Consider the following 17,748-nt stretch of genomic DNA (forward strand, 5'->3'; position numbering starts at 1 on the left):
ACTGGCCCTGGAGTCAGGAGTACCTGGGTTCAAATCCGGTCTCAGACACTTAATAATTACCTAGCTGTGTGGCCTTGGGCAAGCCACTTAACCCCATTTGCCTTGCAAAAATCAAAAATAAATAAATAAATAAATCAAAGGGGTATGATGAGGAGGTAGCATGTGTGTAAAACATTTTAAAGCAACTCTTCTTTCCTTTTTTCTTTAATTTATTTGCAAGTACTAAAATATTCTTGTTTAAGAGTAAACATAATACCCCCTCCCCCACAAAAAAATATAAAACCTCATGAGAAATAAAGTGAAAGAAAGAGAAAAAAAATGTGTTTCAGTCTGTGTTCCGGTACCATCAGCTCTGTCTTGGGTTGATCACATTCTTTATCATAAGTCCATCATAGAAGTTACTTCCATATTTTTCCACAGTTGCTGTTGCAGATTGTATTTCCCTCTATCCATTCCTCCCCACTATCATCTATTATATTTTTTCCTCTCCTTTCACTCTGTCCCTCTGCAAAAAAAAAAAAAAATATGCATTTAAGGTGCATAATTCCCCTTTACAACCTTAGTTCTGGGAGAGGGGAGCTCATAGTTTTATTACAATTACTACATATCATTAATCCTACCAAGTTCAGTTCCAAAACTAAGATTTCACTGCTAGGTTTTTTACAGCACTACTGCTGTGGGGCATTGGAGTGGCCCAGCAGACAGAGCACCGGCCCTGGGGCCAAGAGACCCCAAGCCTACATCCCACCCCAGAACGCAGCAACCACCCATCCCCTTGGTCCTGGACAGGCCACCCAATCCCACCACCTTGCAAAAAGTACAACAGTAAATATGTTATATCTGACTATCTTCTCCTATAATCTACCATCTCCTTTATTACCCACATCCCCCCTCCCCTCCCCTGTCCCTGTTCTCTCCTTTTTCTTCTAGGTGTCTATACCCTATTGAGTGTGTGTGTGTGTGTGCTGTTTCCTCTCTGAGCCATGTCTTTTTTAAAAAAGATTTTATTTATTTTGAGATTTACAATTTTTTCCCTAATCTTACTTTCCTCCCCCCACCCCCCACAGAAGGCAATTTGCTAGTCTTTACATTGTTTCCATGGTATACATTGATCCAAATGTAATGTGATGAGAGAGAAATCATATCCTTAAGGAAGAAACATAAAGTATAAGAGATAGCAAGATCAGACAATAAGATATCAGTTTTTTTCCTAAATTAAAGGTAATAGTCCTTGGTCTTTGTTCAAATTCCACAGTTCTTTCTCTGGATTCAGATGGTATTTTCCATTGCAGACAGCCCCAAATAGTCCCTGATTGTTGCACTGATGGAATGAGTGAGTCCATCAAGGTTGATTATCACCCCCATGTTGCTGTTAGGGTATACAATGTTTTTCTGGTTCTGCTCATCTCTCTCTGAACCACTTCTGATGAGAATGAAAGCTCCCAATCCCCCCTCTCCTTCTTCCCCTTCCATACCATTGCAAAAGTTACATGAAATATCTCAGCCTATTCTACCTCTCCTTTCTCTTACTCCCAGTACATTTCCCTTTCACCCATTCACTCCAGTTTTACAATAAATTATACATTCAAATTCACTTCTCTGCTATGCCTCATCTATAAAAGCTCTTTCTACCTGCTCTATTAAATGAGAAGGTTCATATGAGTATTATCAGTATCGTCTTTCCATGCAGGGATACATGCAGTTCATCATCATCATTAAATACCTCATAATTTACCCTCTTACCCATTCTTTCTATTGTACAAACAAAATCAATGCAACCAAATTTAGAAGGAATGCAGAAAGATGGTAAATAATTAGGTTTTTGATAAAAGACTTATTTCTTTTTTCTAAACCAAATAAAGAACTAAATTAAATTTATAAGAATGAAAGTCACTCTCCAATTGATAAATGGTCAAAGGAAATGAACAATTTTCAGATGAAGAAATTAAAATTTTCATATAGTCAAGAAAAAAGGCTCCAAATCATTATTTATTATAGAATTTCAAATTAAAACATCTCTATCAAAGGCTTAAATGACCAAAAAAAGAGAAAATGATCAATGTTAGAGAGGATGGAGAAAACTGAAGTCAGTGGAACTCCACTGTAAGTGGAATAGTGAACTGATCAAACCATTCTGAAAATTAAAAGGCAATAAAATTGTGTATACCCTTTGATTCAGCAGTACCACTACTTGGTCTATATTCCAAAATGATCATAAAAAAAGGAGAAAAGACTTGCATGTACAAAAATGTTTATAACTTCTTTTTGTAGTGGCAAAGTATTAGAAATAGAGGCAATGCCCCTCAATTGGGAAATAGCTGAAGAAATTATGGTATAAGAATGTGAAGGAGGGGCAGCTATGTGGCACAGTAGATAGAGCACCAGCTTTGGAGTCAGGAGGACCTCAGTTCAAACCCAACCTCAGACATTTAATACTTATTTAGCTGTGTTACTTGGACAAGTCACTTAACCCCATTACCTTGGGAAAGAATGAAAGAAAGAAAAGAAAGAAAGAAAGAAAGAAAGAAAGAAAGAAAGAAAGAAAGAAAGAAAGAAAGAAAGAAAGAAGGAAAGAAAGAAAGAAAGAAGGAAAGAAAGAAAGAATGAATTAAGGAAAGAAATCATGAGTGGCCAAACTTCAGAAAAACCTAGAAAGACTTGAATGAGCTGATGCTGAATGAAGTGGCAGAACCAGGAGAACACTGTACATATCAACAACAATATTGTGAAATGATCGACTGTGATGGATGCAGTTCCTCTCAGCAGTTCAGAGATCAAGGACAATCCTGAGAAACCTGCTATGGAAACTAGCATCCACAACCAGAGAAAAAAACATGGATTCTGAATGCAGAGCAAGGCACACTATATTCACTTTTTAAAACTTTTATATTTTTCTTTCTTTCTCATTTTTTTCCGTTAGTTCTAATTTTTCTTTCAGAACATGACTAATATGGAAATATGTTAAATGTGATTTTATAGGCAACCTATATCAGATTGCCACTGGGGAGGGGATAGGAAGGGAGGGTAGTAGAAAAATGTAGAACTCAAAAGCTTACAAAAGGATGAATTTTGAAAACTATCTTCACATGTAATTGGAAGATAAATAAAGAAAAAATGAAAGAAAAAATTATTTTAAAAAAAGAATGTGATATCCTTGAAATCAGAGATGATCTCTTTTTTTCTTTTCTTTATATTCCTAGCACTTAAACACAATGCATGGCATCTAGTAGGCACTTAAATTATGATGATAATAGTATTAAAAATGATAGTTAATTTAATAAATGACCAATTGTCATTTGATATCACTTGAAAGAATCCCAAATTCTCTTTCTTCTTATCTCCAAGGAAATTAATTCACACAAAAGTAATGCTTAAAACACAAAAGACTGACAAACATATTAACAAAAAGACTTGAAACATGAAATGTTAACCCACAGCTATTATTATACTCTCCCTGGCAAGTGATATTTTAAATATCTGCCACAGGAGTCCAAAGTTCTTTGGGTCTTAACATATATATATATATATATCTTGGGAGTGTCTGGAAAGCCTGGATCCTTGGAATGTACTCTAGCCAGAGCAGATGGCATGGGTGTGCGCCTCTGAGTGTGCATGTAAGGGAGGAGTAGGATTTGATTATTTCCATTATAATACTGAGAGGATAATATATGTACACAAATCAATCAAACAACAAGCATTGATTAGTGTCTATTTTGTGCTAGTTGTTGGGGATGAAAAGAACCATTGGTCTAAGAAAAGTATCATTCAGAAACTATTGAGCTACTGGTTCATAATGACAGGGTGACCTGTCTTGTTAAAATTAAGTAAAAGTAAATTAAAAACTTACTTTTCAAAATTCACAAAATGAAATAAGTGTAAGATAAATTTATTTTTTAATGATTTGGGGGTAAATTTATACCATTTATACTTCTGAAGTTTAATTAAAACTTAAAACTTACTATGACTTTTAAGACACCCTGTATGGTTATTTCAGATTTGTAAATCACTTTACTCAAAACAACCCCATGAAGTAGGTAGCATAAGTCTTATTATCTCCATTTCATAGAAGAAGAAACAGAGATTTTGAGAAGCTAAATGACTCCTAAGTGAAAATAAATGTCCAACATGGAAAACAAACTCATTTGTCTTCTGGACCTGGAGTTAGGAAGAAATGAGTTCAAATCTGACCTTAGACGCTTACTAGCTAAGTATGTTACCACTCAAATTATTCTTCAATCTAGATCTCTTCTCTTATTTCTTCCATTTTCTAGTACTCATGGAAACCTAGCTTTCCATGTGCTGACAACAATACATTTCTTGGCATCCTCTTTAAGGCAGGCTGTTCCTTAATATACAGGACTAGGAGGAGGAGCTGGCAAGTTGGCATACCTCTTGATCTTTGTTATCACTATTATTGGACCAGAAAAAGTGCTTTTTGCTGATCTAATGATATACTCAAAAGGGAGCCTGAGGTTCCTGCAATACTTGTCAGAAGTTCTAGCCCTTCTCTACCCAGTCCCCAGGCACATCTTTTTAGTAGATATTCCCTCCATCACCATCAGCAGACAAACAAAATGCCTTTTTACAAAAAAAAAAAGATAAAAGCTTTTGGTTTAGGAGAAAATAACCACCACACAAGACCTCCTATAATTAAGTAGTAATGGGCAGCATGTCAGAATTGGATACAAGACAAGAGGTCAGATTTGACCTCTGACTTAACTTTCTGTCTACCTCAATTTCCTCATCAGCAAAATGAGAGTGGTAATAGCCTAGTTCCAGGGTTGTTGTGAGAATAAAACGGGATTATTTGTAGAGTGCTTTGCAGACCATAGCAAACTGTAAATTCTATTTTTCTTATTATCAATTATTACATCAAGGTGATTTCTTGGAAGATATCACATTGTTCCTCCTTTAAAGTTCATTGCATCCTGTCCAAATCATTAATGAACCTTTAGTTGATTCTCCTTTTTCGATAATTACGATGCCTATATCAGTCTTCTTTTCTTCCACGCTTGACTATATTACCATAATATTTTTTTGGGGGGGGGGGTTGCAAGGCAATGGGGTTAAGTGACTTGTCCAAGGTCACCAGCTAGGTAATTATTAAGTGTCTGAGACTGGATTTGAACTCGGGTCCTCCTGACTCCAGGGCCAGTGCTCTATCCACTGAGCAACCTAGCTGTGTCCATAATAATTTTTAAAGGAAAATCATAACAAATAGTAGGATTATGGCTCAAATACTTTTGACTTCCTAGCTTCCCAGCCTCTTAACTAGCCATTATTTGTGCTTCTGTTCCACCTCAACCAGGTACTACAAAGTTCATCATCTCTTAGACACAATTCTCATTCCATTCTCCCTCTTCCATCACCTCCAAATCAAATGAATTTTCATCAAGTATCACAATTAGTTACAATTATGAACTGAGGACTGGGTAAAGGAGTGCTAGTCTATCTAACAGATATTGTAGAACTCCAGGTTCCTCAGAAGTCTGAAAAGGAAAAAAAAAGCTTTTTTGACCTAAGAAATAGTGATTCAAATTTACATCTCCTCTTCTTCCCCAATAAGGTACACAACGTAGACTACCAAGTCTCTCCCACTCTGGATTAGAATAAGAAGATTGATGGTGGAAGGATGCACCCATGATTTTGTTCCTGAATAAAGACCAAAAGAAAGTTGAGTGGTAAGAATGGGACTACAGCATTATCCTTGATCTTGGCTAAAGGTCAGTACATTCCTCTGAAGGGGAAGAGTTTAGATACAGCTTTCCTAGTGAGATTTTTTGCCTGAAGAAACTATCAGGGTTAGTTGAAGAGAGATTTCTTCTTTTTTTTTGTTCCATAATAACTAACTAAGAAACAAATCTGACTACTGTAGAATCTGGAAGAGGCCTTTTTCTAAACTAATCAGTAAGGTAAGAAGGGGAGAAACTTGAAATCAAACTAGGGAATAAACTCAGCTAGTATTCTCATCTAGTGGCTTGTATATTCTTACAGAATTTCTTCTTCTCATTGTTCTTCCCTTATCCCCTCACCCTATCTAACTCACCCAATTCCAATGTAATATAATCCTAGAGCAAGTATTTTCATATGAATCATGCATTTTTGTCACTCTCTAAATTTTGGTATCTTGAAAACAATCTCATTTGTCTCACCTCAGTTGCAATCAGTCAGTGATGATATTTGAATTTATGTCTCTCCTGGTCCAAGTTCAAAAGTTCCAAGTTCAAAGTACTGCTCTATCTAAGAGGATAGTGTATCAGAAACATCAGAGATATGTTGTTCAATACCCAGTGGGTTCAACTTACCTTATTTTTTCCTCTTTTTTCTCCTCCCAAACTCAGGAAGTCATTAATAAGCTATAATTTGCAGCTGATAATGAAGGAACAAAACTTGAAATGAGGACAAAGGGACATAGTGTTTGGTGGGTTTAGACTTTAGACTGTGATAGAGGATTTTTCAATGGGGAATATGATCAGGGGATAAGTAATAGATTTAGCTGAAAATGATATTTGAGGCAAATTGTTTTGGGATCATCTTCAGGTCAGTGCAGATGGTGCCAGGATAACAAGCAGGAATTTGTAATTGTTGTTTATCCTTCATTCTTGAAGAGGATTAATGACATCATGATGGTGATGTCTTGACTAGAGATTGATTTGGATTTAAATAAGTCAGAGTTGCTCCAGTCATCAAATCCAGTGGCAAGACAAAAGTCAAGATGACTGTTGATGTCTGGGATGTAATAGATGATCAGTCTTTCAATTACTAGGGGCTAGGTAAGAAATGAAACAAAAGATGACCTAATTTACCATCACAAAAATATTGATCTGGGAGGGGAAAACCCTCTAAATTCCTGGCCAGAACAGAAAAAATCCTGCTATTCACATTCATTCTATGACATCAAAAACTAAACAATGAACCTCTGAGACTTGGATTGGGCATTATTATTGGTCAAAATCATGCTAGGGGATTGGGAGGAGCACTGAACCCTGAGTTAAAGGACTTAAGTTCTTGATTCAGTTCCAATCCTTTGGAATAGGTGATACTAAATTTCATCACTTGACCATCTTGTATGTAATTAGTCAAATACATAAATGATTTGTGGCCTCAGCAATTTGGGTAATTGATCCAGTTTCTATCCATATTTATCCAGCTTGGGTAATTCTTACCCATGTCTTCTCATAAATTCTCCATAGTGGATCCACCTAGAGTGCTTAGAAGAAATCCTTGTTTTCTTTTTATATCAAGTGGAGTGAAGCACATAGTCCATCCAATTATTGTACCCAGTGACCAGCACATCTTCATTTTTTATCCCATATTTCCTTAATAACATATGTTAGTACTGTTCTTCAAAGTTACTCATTGTTTCTATCTTGGAGTCTGCTCACACCTAGTCTATAAAATAGGGTTAACAATCCTGCTTTTCCTACTTCACAAATTGTTTTGAAAAGCATATAAATACATGTGAAAGTACTTTGAGAACTCTAACGTGCATACTTTATCATCAATATCTCTCTGATGTGATTATTATCTTCCCTCCTCTCCTATTCACCTTAGACCAGGAGCTGGAATTTCAGTGATTCTAAGATTGCTGCCTTTCTCCCGCAACCAAAAAAAATATCCCTCCATACTATTACCTTATTTTGGTGTCACAGAGTAATTTTAAATAGAATTGGGGCACTGAATGTGCAAGACCATTGTCCTCCCTCTCTGTGCTCCATCCGCACTACTCCATCCTATATTCCCTACCCCCAAGGGAACAATTGGTATTTGGATCCCAAGTTTTTTGTGGCTGGGAATGTAGAACCAACAAAGAAGGAAAGAGGCAGAGAACAGGGAGGGAAGAAAGAAGAGAGGAAGGCAAGAAAAGAGGAAGAAATCAACATTGTCTGCTACTTGATTTGTCTCAAAGATACTTACAGTGAGTCTACAGATAAATTTGCATCCCAACACTTTAATTCAATTACAAAAAAATCAATCATTTTATCTATTTGTACAATAGTAGGCTGAACATTAAACATAAAAGCACAACAGTAGTAAGATAGTGTGACTTGTTCTAGGACTGTTTCTATCTATATTTCATTGAACATAAAGATGAAAACATCATCATCATCACCATCATCCATCATCATCATCATCATCATCAATAAGATCCATAATTATTGGCTCAGATGTTCCATAGTAGAGCATTAATTATTAGCAAGGCACTTCACCAGCTTAACAGAAAGCATCACGTACCTATTATCAGAAGATGAGAACACCAATGATTCCCTCAAATATAAGTAAATTACATATGTAAATACTTTATAAAAAATTTACAGTTTCATGAAAAAAATCTTTAAACACATAAGAAAACAACATATTGACTGAACAAAAATGTGTGCAAAAAAGTCCTAGGATTGCAAAAAAGAAACTTATTAGTGATTGAGTAATTGTTGAACAAACCACATGAAAGTACCGTAACATTTATGCTGTCTTTTGTTGATAGATATTTTTAGAGCACATAATTTACAGGTCAAAAACCTACAGAAATACTTTTGAAACAAACAGATATCACTTTGCTGAGTAAATGCTGATAACAGATAAATGCTATTGGATCTGTTGAGTAATGTACAGTGATTTACCATCAGATAGAGACTATGACACATCAATAATCTAGAAATAAAAAAATAAAAAAAGTTTCATGTATGACATTTGTATCATTTCAGTCAACATTGTCACCAAGGAAGCATTAAACAAATGGCTGTCATGTAGATGGGGGTGGGATGGGGCAATGAAGATGGTTTAAGATAGCAATTTGGAAAAAAGAACATTGCCACCAGAAATTATAGAATGGTTATCCTATAGAAGCTCAGACTTAGTGACCAATGTAAATAAAACAAACAAATGGCATAGAAACTATACCACACATACCATATAGATTGTAAAAATGTAGCACCTACTGAATACTTAAGCAAGGCTTGACTTGGTGGCTAGAATTATGCATCAGAAACTTGCTCAGTCTTTTGTGGCTTGATAAAAGACAAATCCTCATATTGCAAATACTGGACCCCTCCAGCCCCCCACAAAATCTTGACAATCTATGCTAGTGAACTGTTGGAAATGGCAATAATTCAGTCTGTGAAGATGGTATTTCCATGTACATAACAGTGATCTATAAAAACTTAAAATCAATTTTTAAAACAGATGTCATAATTTTCAATCTACATGGAACAAAATTTAGAAATGCAGAGGGAAAAAAATTTATGTGGGGATAGAATGGGGTACATATCATAAATTTCTTCCTGTCTGCTACTGGAGTTATCTCAAACACACTTTCATCGAGCCCATGGAAGATATAAATTTTTGTTCACTTTCAAAGAACAAGTTATTTTATCTACTTGTGCAAGAGTTTACAAAACAGTGGATTTAGAAATATAGGAGCTGGATAGTGACTTGTTCCAGGACCCTTTCTAACTGAATGTATCCAAAAAAGATGCGTAATTGTTATTAGCAATAATAATGATAGCTGGCATTTATGTAAAGTTTTAAGATTTGCTAAGCACTTTACATATATATATATATATATGTATGTATATATATATATATAATTATCTTAGTTGATCCTCACAGCAACTTCGTGAATTAAGTACTCTAAGCATTATCTCCATTTTTCAAATGGAGAAACTGAGATTCAGAGAAGTCAAATGTTTACTATAGTCATATGGCTAGTGAACTTCAGAGCTCTAACTAGGAATTTTGGAGGTGGGGAGCGCTCACCACGAGTACAAGTTCCAGAAGAGGATAAGCAGAAAGCCTTTAGGATCATGATATTTGTGCCTTTAAAATTTCAGTCCCCTGGAAAAAGTCCCAGTCACCGTGCCTTAAATATAGCTTGGGCTGTAATGAGATTTTTCAATCTAGCTCTGCCCTGATTCCAAATCCTACTTTCTTGCCACTTCATCAAATTCTTTTAATTGGTTGAAAGCTTGGTAATCCTTCTATACCATGGGATTCCTCACTCCTGAATCCTTCTGCTATCTAAATGCAATGTGTAAGAATGATCAATTGTTGACAATCACTCCATACACTAAGAAGAATACTGGATGTGAATTAGATTCCTGTCCACAATTCATTGCCTGTGAGTCCTTGGACAAATCATTAAACTCTCTGTGCCTTGGTGTCCTCATCTCTTAAATAAAGGTGTAAAATTAGATCAACTAGGGGGCAATTAGGTGGCACAGTAGATTGAGCATCAGCTTTGGAGCCAGGAGTTCAAATCTGACCTCAGATACTTAATAATCACCTAGCTGTGTGACCTTAGGTAAGTCACTTAACCCCATTGCCTTAAATTATGATTATAAAAAAAATTAGATCAACTAATCCAGGTGTCTTCCAGCTCCAAGATTGGGATAATGTGGGATACTTCTTTGTATAAGCAAACACTCATTCAGAACTTGATTGAATTCCTGAACTACACGATCCCAATCAATCAAATTTTGAATGAGTATTTAATGATAAACAAAAGTATCAGGGGGCAGCTAAGTGGCGTAGTGGATAAAGCATCGGCCTTGGAGTCAGGAGTACCTGGGTTCAAATCCAATCTCAGACATTGAATAATTACCTAGCTGTGTGGCCTTGGGCAAGCCACTTAACCTCATTTGCCTTGCAAAAACCTTAAAAAAAAGTATCAGGAGAAAGAATTCAAGAGAATTGTGCTCTAATCAGGTTACCTTAGGCCCACCTTTTCTCAGTTTCCCTTGTAAAATGAAGCAGCTGGAGTAAGATGATCTTTGAGGTCACTTCCAGAGTGACTTTTCAGCATGCTTAGCAAATGGATAGGTACTATTTCTACCTGACTTGGTTTCTTTCAAGTGATTCATATGCATTTTGGCTGTGGCTAGACCATGGATCCCAATACACATCATAAAGAAGGGGAGAGGACAATCAGGGACATCTTATGAATTTTCATAGGTTTTCTTCAATGATAGGTGGTGGTCTTCTTAGTACCAGTGGGCCCAGTATAGTTAATGCTCACCCCTGAAAGCAACCCAGGAATTGGCTTGGAGACCATGGAGCATTCTGTCCTTTGTGCACATGGAGAGTTAGATGAGAAAATGTCAGCAAGCTGCTTCCTCTTTTAGAAGAGGGCTGGTATCTTGGGATTGTGCTTTGACTTGGATCATTTTTTATTTTTTTTTGAGGTTGTCCAACAGGATAGAGTGGGAAGAGGAAACAGTGGTGTGTGATGGGAAGAGGCTGAACCTCAACTCAGAAGACAGTCAATCATCAACATTTGTCAAGTGCTTAAGAAAAAGTTGACTGTGACACTTGTGTGATGCCCCTCATCTCCACTTCTTAGAATTCTTTGTTTTGTTGATGCTGTTCAATCATTTCAGTCATATTGAACTCTTCATGATCCCATTTTTGGGATTATCTTGGCAAAGATATTGGAGTAGTTTCCTTGTCTAGCTCATTTTGCAGATGAGGAAACTGAGGTACATTTAAGCGACTTGCCTAGGGTCACAAAGCTAATGTCTGAGACCAGAATTTGAATTCAGGAAGATTAGCCTTAGCACCTTCTTCACTATACCACCTAGCTAGCCCTCTTAGAATCCTGATCTTCAAAGAGCAGCTCAAATGCCACCTCTTCTTACATGTGTTCTTTCCAGATTCCTTCAACAGCTTGGTACATAATACTTAGCAACTGCTTACTGGCTGATTTACCTTTGTAGATATTTAACCATGATGGGCCTTATTTTTTTCATCTATAAAATGAAGATTACAGTTCTTATACTAGCTACCTTATAGGATCCTTGTGAGTAAAGTGCTTTGTAAATTGTAAAGTGCAATATAATCATGAACTACTGGTAAGCTTGAGCTAAGGAGAATGAAAGATGAGACCCAATCTCCATGCTTTCATTTGCTCTTAATGTCTCAATTGTGGCTTAATGCAATGGTTCTCAAAGTATGTTCCAAAGATACTTTCATGGGGTCCTTGAGGTCAAAAATTATTTTCATAATAATACTAACATGCTATTTGCCTACTAAAACACTCCTCCCTTTCCCAACTACATATCTGTGTGAGGTCAGATTTCCTTCATAAATTTCAACCAAAACATCCTATCGCAATAGATTGAATGTAAAAGTTGATTTGAAAATCCCACACTTCTATTAAGTCAGACATTAAAGAAATTTGCAAAAAAAAAGGTAATACAATGTCATTCTCAATTAATATTTTGTTTTGGAAAATAGTATTTTTCATAAAAATTTGTGATTTATGTTACTGTATAATGGCTTTATTATTTTTAGTGAATAAATATTGTAATTTTTTTCTACTTTACTATTCTAATAATGAAAGCTATGTTCCACATAAACAAAATCTCTTTGGGGTCTTCAATAATTTTTATGAATATAGAAGTGTCCTAAGACCAAAATATTTGAGAACTGGTGGGCTAAGAATAACGATGATTTGGAAAGACAGAAGTAATATCAGTGTCATTGGAAAAAACATCTTATTTATATAGCAGGCTTTAAGAAATGGTTGTCCTTGAGCTGGGTGGGATCAATAATACAATGGAATCTAAGATGTGGGATCCAAAATGATTTCAGCAGGTTGGAATGTTGGGCTGAAGCAAAGATGAAATTTAATAAGGGTTAGTATAACATTCTGACATTGGGCTCAGAAAAACCAACTGCACAAGTACTAAGTGAGAAGATAAGCCTAGAAAGCACTCATGTGACAAAAATCTGACAATTTTTAGGGGACTACAAGTAGAAGTCAGCAGCTTTGGCTGCCAGAAAAGCTAAGGCAATCCTAGGGTGTGATGTCCAGATGTAGGGAAAATGTCATTGTGCTCAGACCTATTCAGAACACATCTGGAATAGTGAACCCAGCTCTGATTTTAAGGAAAGTAGGATCAAAATGTGGAATGCTTAGATGGGGGCAACTAATATGATGAGAATACTTAGAAACCCTGTCAGGAGATGTTGAGCCTAGAAAAGACAAAACTTCATGGCAGATATTGAGGGATTATCATATAAGAAATAGATTGCTTTAACCTGGGATCAAGGCCCCATGGGCAGAAATAGCAAGGAGACAGACTTTGTCTCAAAATAAGAGAAAACCTCCTAACAATTATAATTATTCAAAAAAGAACTCTTTGCTCAACTGAAGTCTTTCTACCCAACCTTGACTAGGTTATACTTAGGTTAAGGAAGGGAAGAATGCAACCTCCTTGAGGGCAGGGACTATTTTTATTTTGTCTTTCAGTCCCCAGCACCTAAAACAGTCCTAGAACATTGTAGGTGCTTTATATGATTGTTGGATTGGTTTGGGTGTACACATGCTGGGGATAGACACGTTTGCAAAGGACAAAGAACAAGCAATTCCACAGGACACCAAGCAAATGGTCAGTTGATTTGAACGTCATCCAATGCTATGTGAGTACATCCTTGACTCAGTGTATGGGCTAAGGGGTGGGGGAAAATGGTTAGGGGGATTGTTTCAAAAAGAAATGACAGGAATTATCACCTATTAATTTATTTTTATTTGCACTTAATTAGTCCATCGTTTTATCCCCTGACTTACACAAAGCTTTTTCAGCTTTTGCATCCCTGCCCCATTCTTGCTGGAGAGCCTACCCTTCCCTCACACTCCTTCCCTTGCCCTAACTTTCACATATCTACTCCTTTCTGCCATCAAAATTGCTATGTGGAAATGAACTTAAGCTGAATAGTGGGGGTTTTGGTGGCAGATGAGCTTCTAACAGAGTCCAAGAACCCCAAAGGGAGATTTGGGATTGGGGGCACAGAGAATGCAACAGGAGCCAAGAATGGGGGCATGAGAGGGAGAGAAAAATTGGTAAGTAAATCTATGGCCTTCTAGGATGGAATGGTGTTTCTAACTATATCTGTGCTCATCTTCCCAATGTGTCTGTTAGGGTTAGGGAGGGATGGCTTAGTCCATCAGGGAGGCAATTAGAAGGGACAAGCTCACTGGCCGGCAATGGAAACCACCAGCTAAACCTTTTCTACTCTGTCACAAATCTCCTCTTCAGGCTTCTCATCAAGGGAGCAGGGCTTTGGCCATTTTTCTGGTAACTGGCCATGTTCTAAACTGACTTCTTTTGTTCTCTCTTTCTCTTCATACTGGGAGGAGACAAAGAGTTAAGGGGGCTTTTGAAGGAAGATAGGAGAGGTGCAGGAAAGGGACCAAACCCAGGAAGGGGAAATCCACCTGCTGGGCCCCTGGAAGTGCAATGTCCACCATGGGTCCATCTCTGAAGGAAGCTTCCTGGTTACAAGGTTTCTTTCTCTCTCTGGGAACATCTGCTGAGTTTCATCTCTGTCAGTTGGATATACCGTATCACATTGGTATCTGCAGGAAAAGGAAAGACATATGTGAGCTAATACCAGATAAGGGAAAATTATTGGCCTTTTCCCAGGCCCCCCAAAACTGGGACTATACAAAATAGACAAACTAGAACCAACGAGTTCAGCTGATTCAAGACTTTCCACTGATTAGTCTGTGACCATCTGGCAAATGGTTTTGTGAAGGGAGCCAGAAGGGTTTTTTTTCCTGAACTGGGGCCTGATGTACTTGGCTGTAGACCTAGGTAAAGAGGAGAGGGAGACAGAGGGAGTGCTCCCTGCCCATAATGAGACTTAGTCCCTGGCTCCTCATAGGCAACAGAAGGAAAGATGAGGTATGAAGGCAAGAGGCATCACTTTATCCTTATAACCAGGGCTGGCCTGACAAATTCCATGTAGCAGGCTGGATAGATTCCTATAATGCCAGACCACTGGGCAGAGTTTCCTATAGACAACTGGCAAGACATCCCACTGGGTAATAGAAGGAACTAGGACACATTCATATACACCCTTTACTTGCAGACTATCAATTATGGCCAGTATGACAGAATAAGTATACAAGATACACAACAAATACTGGGCTGAGGTTCCAGTAGCATAAGGGGTCCCTATTCTAAGGAAAGTTATGGATCTGACTGAAAACAACTGTTAAATAATGCAAAACAATATGTGATTCTGTTGGTAGAGCTGTGAAGTAATTGATGCATTTTAGAAAGCAACTTGGAATTACATTCTATTGTTAGGAAGTGAGTGAGTGAGTGAGTGAGTGAGTGAGTGTGTGTGTGTGTGTGTGTGTGTGTGTGTGTGGCATGCATATGAGATGGAGGTGGTGGTGTGAAACAAGAGAGTACAACAAATGAGAGTCCTGGGTCTGGAGTCAGGAAGCCTCATTTTCCTGAGTTCAAATATGACCTCAAACACATTTTAGCTGTGTGAATCTGGGCAACTTGCTAAACTCTTTTTGCCTTAGTTTCCTCATCTGTAAAAAACGCTAGAGAAAGAAATGTCAAATCATTCCAGTTTCTTTGCCAAGAAAACTCTGAAATGAAGTCAGACACAAAGAGTTGGACATTACTGAAAATGACTAACAAATGTGTGTGTGTGTGTGTGTGTGTGTGTGTGTGTGTGTGTGTGTGTGCGTGTGTGTGTATCCTTCATTTCTTCTGAGTTCTCAAAGTATCCCCTCCCCCCAGATCCATGGGTATCCCTGTTACCTTTTCTGTAAGTCCTGAAGAGATTAAATACATTTTATGACTATGCCTGGGAGAGAATATTTTTAAAAATATGTATTGATGTATTCTTGATATAATTCCCTTTCCTCTTCCTTTATAAAAAAGAAAATAGAGGAAAGAAAAAAACTTTTTAGCAAAGCAAATCAATATAGTGGCCAAATCTGACAAGCATTATATATGCATGTCACATACATTTAAATACACAGATTAACACACAAACACACTAAGATATTTATGGCAAAAATTTTTCAGTAGCAAAGAACTAGAAACAATCACAGAATCACAGAATTTGAGGGTTGGCAGGGCTTTCACAAACACTAAAGAGATTCCCATTATAGTACACCTAGCAACATCTCATTCAGTCTCTCTAGAACATCCATCCAGCCCTGAGACCTTTTTATCCTAGAACAATCCTCTGCCATGCTAACCCCCTTCTTTCATCAGTAAATTCCTCCCAAGTTTCCATTTTAGGGAGAGGCCCAGAAAAGTCAACCTTCATTCTCTTTATGGCTTTAATTCTGACTTTCTGGACTCTGAAACAATGCTCTTGTGGGTAGGTACCTATTCATTGTACCCTCTTTTCAACTTTTGTGTGTTGTCTTTCCAAATTGGCACATAAGCTCTTAGAGGGCTGGAGTTGTCTTTTCACTTTTATTTGTAACCCTGCACAATGCTTGGCCTTACAGACTTCCAAGGAGACAGAACCCAGTACCACTTGAGGTCATCATTTTACTCTTGGATTTCTCTGTTAGGAAATGCTTTATGGATGGCATACCTAAATCTCTATTTTTGTCATTTCCTTTTGTTGTTCCTGATTATTCTTTCTGGAAATCAGCAGAAGAAGCCCCTACCACTCAACAATCCTTCTCTAATTCAAACTCCAAAACAGCTAAGTGATTTACAAGTGTTATCTCATTTGTTATTCACAACAACCCTGAGAGATGGGTGAGAAAACTGAGATAAACATAGGTTAAGTGGTTTGCAAAGGGTCACATAGTATCAGAGGTCAAATTTGAATTCAGATTTTTCTGATTCCAGGTCTCCTGTGCTCTAAATATTGAGCCATCTATATAGCTCAATTGAAACCTCAGAATTGTTTTGAATTATAATTCACTGACTATTAGTGATTTGGAACAAATTTCACAATTTAAAAATCTTCTTTTGAAAAGTAATTAGCCATATTATTGACCATTTGTCTACTTGGAATAATACTTAGTCATATATTTGTGTTAATTTCCTTTATATTCTGGATATCTAAGCCCTATCAGAAATGCTAAATCATTTTTTCTTCAATTGATAATTTTCCTTTCTATGCTAGCTGTAATGATTTTGTTTATACAGAAATTTTTTCACATAATCAAATTTATTTAATCTTTTATGACCCCTTCTGACCTATTTTTTATTTAGAATTACTCTCTATAACATTAATTATAATAGTAAATGAAGAAAATAACAATGACAATAATCAAAAACTAATGTTGTGTACTGAGGCACTAACTCATACCCATTAGATTTGCTAATAGGACAGAAAAGGAAAGTGACAAATGTTGGAAGGAAGGTGGAAAAATGAGAGAATGTATTTTTGGTGGAGTAGTGAACTGATTCAACCCTTCTGTAAAGTAATTTGGAACTAGGCCCAAAGAATTGAAAAACCATGCAATACTGATTTAGCAATAACACTATGATGTCTGTATCCAAAGAGATTTAAAAAAAAACCCAGAAAATGATTGATATGTACAAAAATATTCATAGCAGCCCTTTTCTGGGGCAGGGGAAGAATTGAAAATTATAGGAATGCCCATCAACTGGAGAATGACTGAACAAATTATGGCATGTGATTTATTGAATACTATTGTGCTAAAAGAAATGATAAGCAGAATATTCTCAGAAAAATCTGGAAAGACTTCCATGAGCTGATGCACAGTGAAATGCACTGTGTACCAAGTAACAGCAAAATTGTAAGATGATCATTGTAAATGTTTTAGTTATTCTCAGGCCATACAATGATCAAAGACAACTCTGAAGAAGTAATGGAAAATGCTATCCATTCCCAGAGAAAGAATTGATGGTAACTGATTACAGATTAAAGCATTCCTTTTTATTTTTTTAAACTTTATTTTTCTTGAGGCTTTTTTTAACCTTTATTTTCTTTCACAACATAACCATT

General features: G+C 36.8%; 1 protein-coding gene and 1 long non-coding RNA gene across 2 annotated transcripts in view; one reads left to right on the forward strand and one right to left on the reverse strand.

Moving 5' to 3' along the window:
• The window catches only part of LOC141522402 (uncharacterized), a 53,099-nt gene extending 46,733 nt beyond the window's left edge, over window positions 1–6,366 (forward strand). The window contains exon 4 of the long non-coding RNA XR_012478206.1: window positions 5,567–6,366. This is a non-coding gene — a long non-coding RNA (uncharacterized LOC141522402). The remainder of the gene's footprint in view (window positions 1–5,566) is intronic.
• Window positions 4,634–17,748, reverse strand: part of TTC9 (tetratricopeptide repeat domain 9) — a 52,949-nt gene continuing 39,834 nt past the window's right edge. The window contains exon 3 of the mRNA XM_074235830.1: window positions 4,634–14,356. Within this exon, the coding sequence (XP_074091931.1) occupies window positions 14,277–14,356 (80 nt within the window). The 3' untranslated portion in view covers window positions 4,634–14,276. The remainder of the gene's footprint in view (window positions 14,357–17,748) is intronic.

The sequence above is a fragment of the Macrotis lagotis genome, chromosome 4, assembly GCF_037893015.1.
Source record: "Macrotis lagotis isolate mMagLag1 chromosome 4, bilby.v1.9.chrom.fasta, whole genome shotgun sequence".
Lineage (NCBI taxonomy): Eukaryota > Metazoa > Chordata > Mammalia > Peramelemorphia > Peramelidae > Macrotis > Macrotis lagotis.